The 17157-nt window shown below is 43.2% G+C and overlaps 1 protein-coding gene across 1 annotated transcript in view; it reads right to left on the reverse strand.

The window, feature by feature from the left end:
- AHRR (aryl hydrocarbon receptor repressor) overlaps window positions 1-17157 on the reverse strand; it is a 576129-nt gene that overhangs the window by 225083 nt on the left and 333889 nt on the right. Inside the window, exon 4 of the mRNA XM_069730527.1 lies at window positions 9297-9409. Within this exon, the coding sequence (XP_069586628.1) occupies window positions 9297-9409 (113 nt within the window). The remainder of the gene's footprint in view (window positions 1-9296; window positions 9410-17157) is intronic.

The following is a 17157-nucleotide window of genomic DNA, read 5'->3' on the forward strand; positions in this document are numbered from 1 at the left end:
GAGAGAAATTACTCCATCGGGGATAGGGAGCTGCTGGCAATGAAGTTGGCCTTTTCGGAATGGAGACATCTCTTGGAGGGTGCTCAGTTCCCATTCCAAGTCTTCACGGACCACAAGAATTTGGTCTATTTACAGACAGCCCAGCGGCTGAATTCTCGTCAGGCCAGATGGTCCTTGTTTTTCTCCCGGTTCCACTTCACTCTACATTATCTCGCCGGGGAGAAGAACATTCGTGCTGACGCTCTCTCTCGCTCCCTGGTGTCAACTGTGGAGGAGGAGGACGAGCCTCGGCTCATTGTCCCTTCGGAGAGTCTGAGAACCGTAGCTCCGGTTTCGCTTGAGTCTGTGCCTCCGGGCAAGACTTTTGTTCCCATCAATTTGCGTCCGGAGGTTCTCTCGTGGGCTCATTCATCCAGAGTGGGTGGACACTTTGGGGCAAAGAGGACATCTGAGTTGTTGGCGAGAATGTATTGGTGGCCACATATGGTTCGTGACGTAGGAGACTACGTTCGGGCATGTGTCTCTTGTGCCAAAAATAAGTCTCTCCGTCAACGGCCAGCTGGGTTGTTATACCCTCTGCCGGTGGCAGACAGGCCCTGGGAGATGGTCGGGATGGACTTTGTGGTGGGTTTGCCCAAGTCACGTGGCTGTACTGTCATTTGGGTTATCACCGACCATTTTTCTAAAATGGTGCATTTGGTGCCGCTTCCTCGGCTACCTTCTGCACGGGCCTTGGCAGCATTGTTTGTTAAACACATCTTCCGTCTTCACGGTATGCCAGACAAAATTGTCAGTGACCGGGGTCCCCAGTTTGCGTCTCGGTTCTGGAGAGAGCTTTGTCGCCTTCTCAGTATCGAGTTGAATCTCTCTTCGGCATATCATCCCGAGACGAATGGGTTGGTGGAGAGAGCCAACCAGACCTTGGTCACATATCTGCGACATTTTGTCTCTGCTAAGCAAGATGACTGGGCATCTTTGCTACCGTGGGCGGAGTTTGCTCTTAACAATGCTGTAGCTGACTCCACTGGACAGACTCCATTCCTCCTTAACTATGGTCAGCATCCGCGGGTACCTGTGCCCATGCCCGTGTCTTCCGCCGATTCCAGGGTGGCAGACTGGGCTGTGGAGGCACGGGACATTTGGGATCGCACTCAGGATGCTATTCGGGCTTCCAAGGAGAGAATGAGGTCCTCCGCCGATGTTCATCGGCGCCCCGCTCCGACCTTTGCTCCTGGCGACTTGGTGTGGCTCTCCGCCCGTAACATCAGGCTGCGAGTTGAGTCCACTAAGTTTGCTCCTCGCTACTTGGGTCCCTTCAAGGTTCTCGAACAGGTTAATCCTGTGGTCTACCGCCTGGCTCTTCCTCCTCGCTTGGGTATCACCGACACCTTTCATGTGTCCCTCTTGAAACCCGTATACATGTCCCGGTTTTCCGAGTCATCTGCCGGGACATCGGGTTCGTCTACGAACGATTACGAGGTGAACGCTATTTTGGGGTGTAAGGTGGTACGCGGCAAAAAGTTCTATCTGGTGGATTGGAAGGGTTATGGCCCAGAGAACAGGTCATGGGAGCCTGCTGAAAACATTCGGGCCCCACAGCTCATTGCTGCCTTCGAGCGTAGCGAGGCCCTAGGAGGGGGGGTAATGTTAGGTCTCGAGTTCCCGCTTCTGCACAGGGGGAATCTCGAGCCGTCTCCGCTGCGGTCCCCCATTCCTATCCAGCCGCAGTGGAGCCTGCTCAGCAGGGACGTCGGTCCCAGCGTCTTGCTCGGTCTCACTCTGTTCAGAGAGTTACTCCTGCTTCTTCAGCTCCTGCCATTAAAGTCAGTGCTGGTCAGCAGCGAGTGGACTTCTCTGGGACTAAGTCCTTGTCTGCGCACACTGAGCATGCCCAGGGCAAGATCTCCCGTTGGAGATCGAGGGTCATGTGCTCAGACTCTGCAGCGCATTCTATTGGTCCTCTTGGCAGGTCTTGGAAGGGCAAAGTTTCTGTGGCCACTTCCTGTCCTGCAACTATATAAACTGCGCATGACCGCACGGCCATGCGCTAGTGTACAATTTAATACGTGTGTTTGTTGTGAGTGCAAGTCGTTCTTTAAATACCCCTACCCTATTGTATGACTGTTCGCGTATGGTGTATGGCTGCTATCTAGCACCCGACTAATCACTCAACGTGTCACACACGTATCAGCGTCTATTGCTGTGACCGCCAGTGCGGTGCCACACGCCAGTGTGCGCTTCCTGACCCACGTCTGGGTGCTTTGTGGTACCTGCCAGCACGGCACAGTTCGCACTTCGGTGCTATAATTATTTATTTCCTTACACACCCAGTAGCGGTGTAGTGCCAGCAAGGGTCTAATCGGACTACAATCCCTGTTGGGGTTAAGTTCGCTGACCACTTGCTCGCGCTCTATGTGCGGTACCGCGGTCCTGTGACGCAACAGGATCGCTTTCTTCACGCTGGGTGAGGTTTAACCCACGCGTGTATACTTTTGGATACCGCCATATAGTCTGTCATTTCCTAGCAGCAGGTTTCACCTGCACGGTGGACCCCGGACTGCGAACGCATCTATATCATCTCTCTTGGTGCGTTCCGCCAGTCCTAACACTAGACAGTTTGATTACATGTGGGGATTCCCTAGCAACCAGGAAACCCCCACATGTACTCAGGTTGGCTACTAGCTGTAAATCATTCAGCTGAGGTGATGAAAACTTAATCGCTGAACACTAACAAATACTCGGAGATCACCCGAGCGTGCTAGAGAAAACCCGAGCAACGAGTACACTCGCTCATCACTAATCCTAATGATAGGATTAGACATGAGCGAACATCGTCAGCTCCCTCCTTATTCAGCAAGCTAATAGAGCTTACTGAATAGCTGCATTGGAACCTGGCTACCTGGAGCGCTCCCGATAATCAGGTGTCCGGCGCCGCAGCTGCATGTGTCATGGCTGTGTGACAGTCACAACACACAGGCTCGGCATGCATGTGACAGTCACACAGCCGCGACACATGCAGCTGTGGCACCGGATAGCTGATTATAGCTTATCATATACCATCATATTCTGCAGGGCTTTACAGAAATTGTCATCGCTGTCCTAATTGGGGCTATCTCTTGATTTCCTATCAGTATTTCTTTGGAGTATGGGAAGAAGAACATAAAAACTCCTTGAAGATGTTTTCCTTGGTGGGATTTCAACTCAATACTCCAGTTCTCCAAGGCATTAGTGGAAATCATTCAGCCACCATGCTGCCCATACCTATATATCGATATACAGTACAGACCAAAAGTTTGGACACACCTTCTCATTTAAAGATTTTTCAGTATTTTTATGACTATGAAAATTGTACATTCAAACTGAAGGCATCAAAACTATGAATTAACACATGTGGAATTATATATTTAACAAAAAAGTGTTAAACAACTGAAATTATGTAATATATTCTAGGTTCTTCAAAGTAGCCACCTTTTGCTTTGATGACTGCTTTGCACACTCTTGGCATTCTCTTGATGAGCTTCCAGAGGTAGTCACAGGGAATGGTTTTCAGTCCACAGGTGTGCCCTGGCAGGTTTAATAAGTGGGATTTCTTGCCTTATAAATGGGGTTGGGACCATCAGTTGTGTTGTGCAGAAGTCTGGTGGATACACAGCTGATAGTCCTACTGAATAGACTGTTAGAATTTGTATTAAGGCAAGAAAAAAGCAGCTACGTAAAGAAAAACGAGTGGTCATAGTCATAGTTCTGATGCCTTCAGTGTGAATGTAAAATTTTCATAGTCATGAAAATACAGAAAAATCTTTAAATGAGAAGATGTGTCCAAACTTTTGTTCTGTACTGTATCCAGTAGTGCTTAATTAACCACACAGATACATCTGTAAAGTGGACCTAAATACTCCTTATTCTTACTGTGGTTGGTCTAGCTGAGCATCAATGTGTGTATAGGAGAAGGAAGTAAGTCACCGGCAGATACCTCTGTGGTGGCTTATCTCCAGGGAGATCAGAAGTTCTCTTCCTGACATCCCATGTATGAGGAGAGTCCGGAGGTCTCCATACACATTAGATAGACTGCTCTTCTGTAATGGATGACTTTATTGTAATGTGTATGTGGGTGTTAAATGTATATTTGGTCACACAGGAATAAAAGAACGAGTTACACACTTTCTTTCCTTAAATAACTGGCTTGACTATGTAATATGAAATGGAGTGATATATGAAAACATATTCTGCATATTGTGCAATCAGTAGAATCTGCTATGCTGTGCTGAAAATGTGTTGTTTTTACTTTTAAGATCTAGTTGCTCTATTGCTGGAAACATTGAGCAGTTATTTAGAAAATCACAGATATTCTGTCACTCCATGGTCAAGCATTGCAGATTGATAGTGGTAGTCATTCATTTAAAAAGCTAGAAGTGTTTTGAATTATTATTCATTCTGAAACTGTTTCATAATATCTCAAATCATTTCGATGAAGTTAAAGCACATCCAGGTATGAGTTTCACGTCATACAACTAGCTGAAATGGAAACTTCCAAGCTCAAGACTATGTGTCACATTTTACATTAGGGTATAAAAATGAATGGGAGGATGTTGTTCATGTGCGGTTACTTCTTCCCTTTACATTTAATGCTCATTTCACCATTAAAGAGAACCTGTCATCTGCCAAAACCACGGGCAACATGAATCAGAGTCTCACTGCGGTATTGCAGTCAGGTATGGTTTACTTTGAAACAGTGAGGCGTACTTTGTAAAGCTAACCCGGAACTATGTGCTTCAGCAGGCTAGAGCAAGAGGCTGTTCTCCGGTGCCTTCTCCTGCTCCACTTCCCTAGACCCATAGATGTCTCCTTATTTGTGTATGCAGGGACAGATGAGAGATGGATGAATACATTTTGAATGGAATTTAATTCTACTTGAATTTTACAAAAATCGCCATTAGCCAAAATGTGGATCTTTTGTACTTTACTACCGTGTGGATTCAGCAAAATGGGGGCCACTGGCTGCCATTTTTCTGAACCATAAATGGCAATCAAGCTACAGTATATACAGTTGTGTGAAAAAGTGTTTGCCCCTTCCTGATTTCCTATTCTTTTGCATGTTTGTCACACTTAAATGTTTCAGATCACCAAAAACAATTTAAATATTAGAGAAAGATAACACAAGCAAGCACAAAATGCAATTTTTTTAAATGAAGGTCTTTATTTTTAAGAGAAAAAAATCCAAACCTTCAGGGCCCTGTATGTAAAGGTGATTGCCCTACCCCATAAAACATGAATGAACTGTGGTTTAGCACATCATTGGGAAGCTGAGTTTAAATTCCTTAGCCATATGCAGGCCTGTTTATTACTGCCATGCCTGTTTACAATCTAGAGATCACTTAAATAGGACCTGCCTGACAAAGTAAAGTAGACCAAAAGATGTTCAAGAATTAGACATAATGCTGCAATCCAAAGAAATTCTGGAACAAGTGCGAAACAAGGTACTTGAGATCTATCAGTCTGGAAAAGGTTATAAAGCCATTTCTCAAGCTTTGGGACTCCAGAAAACCACAGTGAGAGCCATTATCTACAAATGGTAAAAACATCTAACAGTTGGGAACCTTCCCAGAATTAACCAAGAAGGATAATTCTTCAAATCGCCCCTTCAGAGTTTGCATAAGTCCACCAATGCGTGCTACACAGAAAAAACTACAGGACCGGATGGCAGTAGGGACCCAAACAAAACAACAAGGTCGGTTGTCTTGGTCCCTACCACCATCCGTACTTTGCCTCTAGTCACATGCACGGTCACGCTGCTCACAACGGCACGCAGGTCCTACTCTAGCACCGTCTTCACCATACGCATTAGGCAGGATGCCTGCCGGTCCAGACACCGCTACACGTGGGGCTTAGAAGAGCGATATGCTGCCACCGGCCGGGGCAGCTATCGACCGCTAGTCGCATATTTGGACTTTACTCTTCAGCAAGATTCTTCTCAAGTGCAAAGACCTTCAATCAGGGTAAGAACTTCACCAGTACACAGACGGTCCTGTCGTTTTTTCTGTGTAGCAAGCATTGGTGGACTTATGCAAACTCTGAAGGGGCGATTTGAAATATTACCTTAGTGGTTATTTAGTATTTAATTTTTTTATTCACGGACTATTGCATATCTGGTCTTTTTCTATCAGGGTTTAATCAGCGCTAATACTGGTATAGGTTTATATCCTTCTTGGTTAATTGTTTACTTGTACAATCTTAGGTGGTGATTGTTGTATTCGCAGCAGTATTATCAACCCGGTAATACTGGGCGCCACTCGTTATTATACACCTTCCCAGAATTGCCCAAAGGTGTAGTGGTGACTCATGAGGTCACAAAAGATCCCACAACAACATCCAAAGAACTGCAGGCCTCACTTCCATCAGTTAAGATTACTGTTCATGACTCAAGCATAAGAAATAGACTGAGCAAAAATGGACTGCAAGTTCCAAGATGAAAACCACTGCTGAGCAATAAGAACATAAAGGCTCATCTCAGTTTTGTTCGAAAACATCTTGATGATCCCCAAAACTTTTGAGAGAATACTCTGTGGACGGATGAGCAAAAGTTGAAAGATTTGGAATGTGTAAGTCCCATTACATCTCGTGTAGAAGTAACACAGCATTTCTGGGGCTGTTTTGCTGCTTCAGGACCTTACTGTGGTAAATGAAACCATGAATTCTGCTGTCTACCAAAAAATCATGAAAGAGAATGTCCAGCCATCTGTTCCTGACCTCAAGCTGAAGCACACTTGGGTTATGCAGCAGGATAATTATCCAAAACACAACAGCAAGTCCACCTCTGAATGGCTTAAGAAAAACAAAAACACCCAAGATGGTTGCACCACCGCATTTTGGTTGTCACGGCTGAGCATTCCTACATTCACAGTTTCCTGGAAAGTGGATTGGTCGTCGTGGGCCAGTTAAATGCCCACCAAGGTCTTCCGATCTGACCCCCTTAGACTTTTATCTTTGGGGTCATCTGAAGGGAATTGTCTATGCTGTGAAGATACGAGATGTGCAGCATCTGAAGCAATGGATAATGGAAGCTTGTGCTAGCATTTCTTCTGCGGTGTTGCTATTAGTGTGTCGAGAGTGGGAGAAGAGGGTTGCATTGACAATCCAACACAATGGGCAGCACTTTAAACACATTTTATAAGTGGTCATAAACTTGTAAATAACTCATGAAAGAATAAAGTTACATTAAAACCAAGCACACCATTGTTTTTCTTGTGAAATTCTCAATAAGTTCGATGTGTCACATGACCCTCTTCCCATTGAAAAAAATAAAGTTGGATCCAAAATGACCAACTTCAAAATGGCCACCATGGTCACCACCCATCTTGAAAAGTTTTCCCCCTCCCATATACTAATATGCCACAACAGGAAGTTGATATCACCAACCATTCCCATTTTATAGTACCAAGAGCTTGATTCGTTAAGAGGTGCATACCACTTAATGAATTAGGCTCATTTTCGGAATGGCATGCTCCTCCATGTGCTTTACCAGAAATGTTACTCTGGTAAGTAACAACGGAAATGGCAAAAGTTGTAACATTTTTGTGAAACTCTACATTGGTCAAAAATATTGCGACTTTTCAAATAGTTTTACCCCAGTTTTGTGGAGTAAAAGCTTTGATGAATTGGAGCCTCAGTCCTCAGCCTTTTTCAGAAGTGCATTTGAGTAAAACATACACAACTGCAAGATTTAATGTTGCCTGTGATTCGGGCAGCATGGATCAGATAATAGCTTCAATCTAAAATTTCACATTAGAAGAGCAAAAATTAATATTTGTTAAATGTCACATATAGTTATGCATATATTGGATATGTATACAGTATGTACAATTCATTATTAATGGGTATAATTCCCTGTTATGTAAATCGTTAACTTCCTATTATCTCTGTTAAATATTCACCAGAGATAAGTATAAATATGTATAGACAATGAGTATAGTTGGACTATAATCTCTAATCCTCATCCAGTGCTGGATTTATGACTGGATTGGGATCGTTCATGTTAATTTATTTGGTGACCAGAAGCGGCTTACATTGGGCATTGCATTATTTCAGAAATGCCTCCTGAGAAATATTAAGCCTTAAATCTCAAGTGGCTTTCATGATAAAACTTTGAAAAGTATTTTGGGCAGGAAACCATCTACGCAGCCTTCCTCTAAATCATAGGTCATCAACAAAAAAAACAGAGAAGCCAAAATTCCATAGAAATATTCAACCACTCCACCAAATCTGGCAGCTCATAAATCTTTTTATGAGACACTCTTCAGTTATCTGGTACGATAGTAATCAATTCCATACTTTCCTTTCGCGAAGCTGAGATTATTTTGTGGAGTCTCAAGTGGTGAGAGGCATTGTACACCTCCCTTGGCACACCTTAGCTCTCAGGATGTGGTATATATAAAATACAAAACCTTCCTACCTTCTTTTTTCGTTCCTTCATTTTTCGCATGCTTTAGAACTTATTTGTCCCAGATGGGCCAAAAGTTCTACATTTGGTCTCAATGATAAGAATCACCTAAGTGTCCTTACGGTTCATGCTGCACACACTATAATACAGCATAGAAAGACTGCGTAGCAAGGTATTCATACTGCAGGAAGGCCTTCCTATATATTCGAGTTCTGACAACTTTTGCGTCTGGTCTTAGTAGTTACTTAAAAGTAACGCCATCCAAAAAGCATAATGTTTTATTCCTATATTTGTTAACCCTTTTTTGAGGGGTAGAATTTAGGTTTGTTAAGAGATCCACTGAACTCTTCACCATTTATACTGCTTGACTTTGTCTTGGCACAGCCCCATCTTTGATATCATGTACTTTGGCATATAAAAAAGTTTTGTGACAGGTGCTAAATTTTCTGTATCTCTTGCTTATGAAAAATGAGTTTTGAAGGAGTATGTATTTTAATAATTTTATCCTTTCACAAAAACATCATACTTTTTATTTAGGGCACTGGCATTCTTTGTTTTGTATAACACAAAGAAAAGAAACAGAAGTTTTCCACTTTTTTCATGCAGACTTTCAAAGGAATAAGTCGTTTTCAGATGTTTTCTAATTGCCTTCTCTTCTGTGAGGGACAACAACAACAAGCATGGTGTTGGAAAACATTGCATGTCTTATCTTCCTAAACAGCAACAGACTTACCCTTTCAGTGGCACGAGCGATTTGCCAAGCCAAGTGTAATAGTAGAGAGATCTACTATACACAAAGGGAAGTCTTTGAATTATTAATAGACTGCCGTTAAGGAAATGATAGCATTTTATCACCCACCTCTAGTAGCAAGTCTCCTTCTGGCATGGCAATCCCTCCGGATGGGTTGTCTTCTTTTATTGCGTGACCGACCGGCTGGCATGGTTGCTTCTTGGAGTGCTGTTCCTCAATTGCTGTTAAACAAGGTGAGTAAAAAAAAAATTATAAGTAACAGAACTGATCAGTGTGAGAGACGCAGTGAAGTGTTACAGTCAGAGGTCATAGAAAGAGCAGCATGCAATTTTCATATCTGACAGCATGAAGCTATATGGGTTTTATGATTTGGCAAATCCTAAAGCCTTTAACAGAATTATCATGCTGTGCATTTGAAGCTCCCAGAGTTTTTTATATTTCGGATACGACCATTTATAAGATGTACAATTTTAAAAGTAAAATTTGAAAATCTTGTAACTATTTGTGACAAAAGTTGCATTTCGTAATGAGTCATGAGGCCTTGTGCGTGCTATATCTTTATACTTATGACTGGAGCAATGGGCTCTTTAGGAAGTCGCACTGGGACATGGAAATCTGCTGGTAAATAACATAACATAACTAATTTGTAGAACTCTTTATAATAATTTTCAGTTTGAACTTTTTTTATGCTTAGAATTTGCGATTTCACACCTTCAAAAATGAAAAGTATTTATATAGTACACATTGTATGGTTGGTCATGTGAGTTATGCAGTGCTTTATTATGTAATGAATTTCCACCCTAAAAATCTATGGACATCATCACAGCTCGTTCGCAAAATTACTCTAAATCCCCAACCATACACAATAGATAGCTGTCAGCCGAACGATCATTTAACCAAAAGCTCTCACTCCCAATTCCCACATACACCAGAGCTCTTCTCTTGGTCAAGCGCTCTTCTCTTGGTCAAGCGCTCCTGTGTTCTCTATGAGAGACTACTCTGGTGGCTGCTTATCTCGTGGAGAACAAATATACTAGCAGTCCAAAATCAGACATGCTTGTTCCTTCTACACCCACATAATCGGTTGGGAGAGACTCGGTAGGCCCTCATATATATTAGATTCATATAGGCCAATTCCACAGATATCGTAGGTTTTGGCTGTCATTAATACAATGTGAACGTTTTTTTAAACAGTTTTAAAAAACTGGTTAAAAATTTGAAATCCTGGTTAAAAATTTACAGTGATTTAAAAAATGGGAAAATTAAGGTAAATATTAACCAAACATTCTCCTTTCCAAGGGTAAACATTTAACTTTCATGGCCTTTATCTTAGAATAAAACAGTCTAAATTCCATGTCATTAGTTTTCATGATCCGGAAATCTCAAGTAATTTCAATTTGAAGAGAGTAACTAAGAACAGATATGGCCGAAAATGGTATGCGGCCCTAAACAGAGTCCAAACAAGTGATAACAGTAGAAATGGACTTGGTGTCCAAGTTATGCAACACTTGAACAGTGAAGTAACCATTAAAATACTTGTTCAGATAGATCGAAACCCTAGAGGGGAAGGTGAATATAATTTTATTACTTTACAGATCACAAATTTTGGACCCAATTCATCAAAGTTTTTACATCAGAAATCTGGTGAAAAAACTTTGAACAGTTGCCCAATTTTGTCACAACTTTAGGCTGTTATAAAATTCTGCGACTTTTGACATTCTTATGCCATTTTTACCCAGCACTGACAAAGTGGGTGGAGCTTGGAAAGGATGGGGGCTTTGTGACCGCTGCCCATCAAATTCATAAGTGGCTTTCACTCTGTCACAAATGTTATTCCAGCAGGGACTGGAGTCCGATTTGTGACGATGCACACACGGAGATGCGTGTATTTCGCCTAATCTATTATATATATATATATATATATATATATATATACTTACCTTGTAAAGTGTTCACATCCTGTTCAGTCCAGATGTGTCCAGATCCCAGAATTCCAAGCGGTGGAAGTTCACCGACCTCCATATTGGGACACCCAAGTGATGGGTGTCTCAATATGGAAACTGCTGGTGGTACCAGCCTCTTGAGCGGTACCACCAGCGGAACACCATCGCACCACACACACGCACTCACTGTATACGCTGTATGCACCACCACCACACACACACACACACTGTATATATGTCACACACTGTATATGCCTTACGCACCACACACACACTGTATACGCCGTACGCACCACACACATACTGTATGCGCCGTATGCAGTCTCTTGCTTGGTACCACCAGCGGAACAGTGTCGTGAACATGCCGCCGCCGGAATCAGCCGAATGATTCACTGACCGCCACCGAGAACACATGAGGGAAGAAGACAGCACAATTGTGGAGAGAGAGAGAGCAGACAAGGGAGAGATCACATGGGTACACAGGTCAAAAAAGAGATGACATGGGAGGAGAAGACAGCAGATGGGGAGAGAGAAAGCGCCGAACAGGGGTGAGAGACAGAGCACAGGGGGGAGACAGCTCAAATGGGACAGCACATGAGGGGAGAACACAGCACAGGAAGGAGAAATACAGCTGACAAGGGGGATAGCACATGGGGTAGACAGGTCAAAGAAGAAAGCACAGACAGGAGAAGTCAGCACATGGGGAAAGAGAGAGTGGATAGGTGGGTGAGCACATGGGGGAGAGATTCTCAATGCTGCAAAGCCTGCCCCCATTGTGACATTACCATACCTTCGGGCCTCCATCTAGTTAATTAAATAAGCACTTAATACTGTATATTGCAGTTATCATATTATATAGCACTGTGTACTTACAATTGCTCATTTTGCCCATTCACCCAGTTAATTATTCTGTTTTCTCTGCTCTGTGTAGAAACAGGAAGTCTATTGTCCCTGTATTTTTCATCCACCTCTTCAATTTCTGACCCAGCTGCTCTGCTCCCTGCCCCCAGGGTCATAGACTTTTCCAGTAACTCATGACTTGTGTCAGCAAAAATGACCTCCTGTTTCTACATAGAGCTTAGAAGGATTCAGCAGTTTAATCATGTGGTGCAGTAGTGTAGCTACCGGGGGGGGCAGAGGGCGCCCGCTGTCAGGAGATGAGCGGGAGCTCGGAGCACCTCTGGAACAAGGAGGAAGAGAAGTGAGTACTTATTGTGTTTTTTTATGGGGCCTGCCTTACACTACAGGGTCTGCCTATGGGGGTACTGTCTTATACTACAGGGTCTGCCTATGGGGGTGCTGCCTTATACTACAAGGTCTGCCTATGGGGGTACTGCCTTATACTACAGGGTCTGCCTATGGGGTGCTGCCTTATACTACAGGATCTGCCTATGGTGGTGCTGACTTATATTACAGGGTCTACCTATAGGGGTGCTGTCTTAAACTACAGGATCTGCCTATGGGGGTGCTGCCTTATACTACATGGTCTGCCTATTGGGGTGCTGTCTTATACTGCAGGGTGTACCTATATGGGTGTTGCCTTATACTACAGGGTCTGCCTATGGGGGTGCTGCCTTGTGCTATATTGAGGACTATCTGGCACATTATACTATATGGAGGATATCTATGGGACCATCATACAGTGTGGAGATTACAGTGAGGGGACCATCATACAGTGTTGGAGCCATCAAACAGTTTGGAGGTTACTAAGGGGTCAGTATACTGTGTGGGTGGTACTATACAATGAGGGGGCATTATACTGTGTATAGTGGAGCTTTACAGGTGGGCAGACTTGGGACTTTATTAACCCCTTTACCCCCAAGGGTGGTTTGCACGTTAATGACCAGGCCAATTTTTACAATTCTGACCACTGTCCCTTTATGAGGTTATAACTCCGAAACGCTTCAACGGATCCTGGTGATTCTGACATTGTTTTCTCGTGACATATTGTACTTCATGATAGTGGTAAAATTTCTTTGATAGTACCTGCGTTTATTTGTGAAAAAAACGGAAATTTGGCGAAAATTTTGAAAATTTCGCAATTTTCAAACTTTGAATTTTTATGCAATTAAATCACAGAGATATGTCACACAAAATACTTAATAAGTAACATTTCCCACATGTCTCCTTTACATCAGCATAATTTTGGAACCAATTTTTTTTTGTTAGGGAGTTATAAGGGTTAAAAGTTGACCAGCAATTTCTCATTTTTACAACACCATTTTTTTTTAGGGACCACGTCTCATTTGAAGTCATTTTGAGGGGTCTATATGATAGAAAATGCCCAAGTGTGACACCATTCTAAAAACTGCACCCCTCAAGGTGCTCAAAACCACATTCAAGAAGTTTATTAACCCTTCAGGTGTTTAATAGGAATTTTTGGAATGTTTAAATAAAAATGAACATTTAACTTTTTTACACAAAAAATTTACTTCAGCTCCAATTTGTTTTATTTTACCAAGGGTAACAGGAGAAATTGGACCCAAAAAGTTGTTGTCCAATTTGTCCTGAGTACGCTGATACCCCATATGTGGCAGTAAACCACTGTTTGGGCGCATGGGAGAGCTCGGAAGGGAAGGAGCGCAGTTTGACTTTTCAATGCAAAATTGACAGAAATTGAGATGGGACGCCATGTTGCGTTTGGAGAGCCACTGATGTGCCTAAACATTGAAACCCCCCACAAGTGACACCATTTTGGAAAGTAGACCCCCTAAGGAACTTATCTAGAGGTGTGGTGAGCACTTTGACCCACCAAGTGCTTCACAGAAGTTTATAATGCAGAACCGTAAAAATAAAAAATCATATTTTTTCACAAAAATTATATTTTTGCCCCCAATTTTTTATTTTTCCAAGGGTAAGAGAAGAAATTGGACCTCAAAAGTTGTTGTCCAATTTGTCCCGAGTACGCTGATACCCCATATGTGGCAGTAAACCACTGTTTGGGCGCATGGGAGAGCTCGGAAGGGAAGGAGCGCCGTTTGACTTTTCAATGCAAAATTGACAGGAATTGAGATGGGACGCCATGTTGCGTTTGGAGAGCCACTGATGTACCTAAACATTGAAACCCCCCACAAGTGACACCATTTTGGAAAGTAGACCCCCTAAGGAACTTATCTGGATGTGTGGTGAGCACTTTGACCCACCAAGGGCTTCACAGAAGTTTATAATGCAGAGCCATAAAAATAAAACAAAATTTTTTTCCCACAAAAATTATTTTTTAGCCCCCAGTTTTGTATTTTCCCTAGGGTAACAGGAGAAATTGGACCCCACAAGTTGTTGTCCAATTTGTCCTGAGTACGCTGATACCCCATATGTGGGGGGGAACCACCGTTTGGGCGCATGGGAGGGTTCGGAAGGGAAGGAGCGCCATTTGGAATGCAGACTTAGATGGAATGGTCTGCAGGCGTCACATTGCGTTTGCAGAGCCCCTAATGTACCTAAACAGTAGAAACCCCCCACAAGTGACACCATTTTGGAAAGTAGACCCCCTAAGGAACTCATCTTGATGTGTTGTGAGAGCTTTGAACCCCCAAGTATTTCACTACAGTTTATAACGCAGAGCCATGCAAATAAAAAATATTTTTTTTTCCACAAAAATTATATTTTAGCCCCCAGTTTTGTATTTTTCCAAGGTTAGCAGGAGAAATTGGACCCTAAATGTTGTTGTCCAATTTGTCCTGAGTACGCTGATACCCGATATGTGGGGGGGAACCACCGTTTGGGCGCATGGGAGGGCTCGGAAGGGAAGGAGCATCATTTGGAATGCAGACTTAGATGGATTGGTCTGCAGGCGTCACATTGCGTTTGCAGAGCCCCTAATGTACCTAAACAGTAGAAACCCCCCACAAGTGACCCCATATTGGAAACTAGACCCCTCAATGAACTTATCTAGATGTGTTGTGAGAACTTTGAACCCCCAAGTGTTTCACTACAGTTTATAACGCAGAGCCGTGAAAATAAAAAATCTTTTTGTTTTCCCACAAAAATTATTTTTTAGCCCCCAGTTTTGTATTTTCCCAAGGGTAACAGGAGAAATTGGTCCACAAAAGTTGTTGTCCAATTTGTCCTGAGTACGCTGATACCCCATATGTGAGGGTAAACCCCTGTTTGGGCACACAGGAGAGCTCGGAAGGGAAGGAGCACTGTTTTACTTTTTCAACGCAGAATTGGCTGGAATTGAGATCGGACGCCATGTCATGTTTGGAGAGCCCCTGATGTGCCGAAACAGTGGAAACCCCCCAATTATAACTGAAACCCTAATCTAAACACACCCCTAACCCTAATTCCAACGGTAACCCTAACCACACCTCTAACCCTGACACACCCCTAACCCTAATCCCAACCCTATTCCCAACTGTAAATGTAATCTAAACCCTAACCCTAACTTTAGCCCCAACCCTAACTGTAGCCCCAACCCTAACCCTAACCCTAGCCCTAACCCTAGCCCTAACCCTAGCCCTAACCCTAGCCCTAACCCTAGCCCTAACCCTAACCCTAGCCCTAACCTTAGCCCTAACCCTAACCCTAACCCTAGCCCTAACCCTAACCCTAGCCCTAACCCTAGCCCTAACCCTAGCCCTAACCCTAACCCTAGCCCTAACCCTAGCCCTAACCCTAACCCTAACCCTAGCCCTAACCCTAGCCCTAGCCCTAACCCTAGCCCTAACCCTAGCCCTAACCCTAGCCCTAACCCTAGCCCTAACCCTAGCCCTAATGGGAAAATGGAAATAAATACATTTTTTTTATTTTTCCCTAACTAAGGGGGTGATGAAGGGGGGTTTGATTTACTTTTATAGCGAGTTTTTTAGCGGATTTTTATGATTGGCAGCCGTCACACACTGAAAGACCCTTTTTATTGCAAAAAATATTTTTTGCAATACCACATTTTGAGAGCTATAATTTTTCCATATTTTGGTCCACAGAGTCATGTGAGGTCTTGTTTTTTGCGGGACGAGTTGACGTTTTTATTGAAAACATTTTTGGGCACGTGACATTTTTTTATCGCTTTTTATTCCGATTTTTGTGAGGAAGAATGACCAAAAGCCAGCTATTCATGAATTTCTATTGGGGGAGGCGTTTATACCGTTCCGCGTTTGGTAAAATTGATAAATCAGTTTTATTCTTCGGGTCAGTACGATTACAGCGATACCTCATTTATATCATTTTTTTATGGTTTGGTGCTTTTATACGATAAAAACTATTTTACAGAAAATATAATTATTTTTGCATCGCTTTATTCTCAGGACTATAACTTTTTTATTTTTTTGCTGATGATGCTGTATGGCGGCTCTTTTTTTGCGGGACAATATGACGCTTTCAGCGTTACCATGGTTATTTATATCTGTCCTTTTGATCGCGTGTTATTCCACTTTTTGTTCGGCGGTATGATAATAAAGCGTTGTTTTTTGCCTCGTTTTTTTTTTTTCTTACGGTGTTTACTGAAGGGGTTAACTAGTGGGACAGTTTTATAGGTCGGGTCGTTACGGACGCGGCGATACTAAATATGTGTACTTTTATTGGTTTTTTTTTTTATTTAGATGAAGAAATGTATTTATGGGAATAATATATATTTTTTTTTTTTCATTATTTTGGAATATTTTTTTTAATTTTTTTTACACATTTGGAAAAATTTTTTTTAACTTTTTTACTTTGTCCCAGGGGGGGACATCACAGATCAGTGATCTGACAGTTTGCACAGCACTCTGTCAGATCACTGATCTGACATGCAGCGCTGCAGCCTTCACAGTGCCTGCTCTGAGCAGGCTCTGTGAAGCCACCTCCCTCCCTGCAGGACCCGGATCCGCGGCCATCTTGGATCCGGGGCTCGAGCAGGGAGGGAGGTGAGGAGACCCTCGCAGCAACGCGATCACATCGCGTTGCTGCGGGGGGCTCAGGGAAGCCCGCAGGGAGCCCCCTCCCTGCGCGGTGCTTCCCTGCACCGCCGGCACATCGCGATCATCTTTGATCGCGGTGTGCCAGGGGTTAATGTGCCGGGGGCGGTCCGTGACCGCTCCTGGCACATAGTG

Source organism: Ranitomeya imitator, chromosome 6 (genome assembly GCF_032444005.1).
Source record: "Ranitomeya imitator isolate aRanImi1 chromosome 6, aRanImi1.pri, whole genome shotgun sequence".
Classification (NCBI taxonomy): Eukaryota; Metazoa; Chordata; class Amphibia; order Anura; family Dendrobatidae; genus Ranitomeya; species Ranitomeya imitator.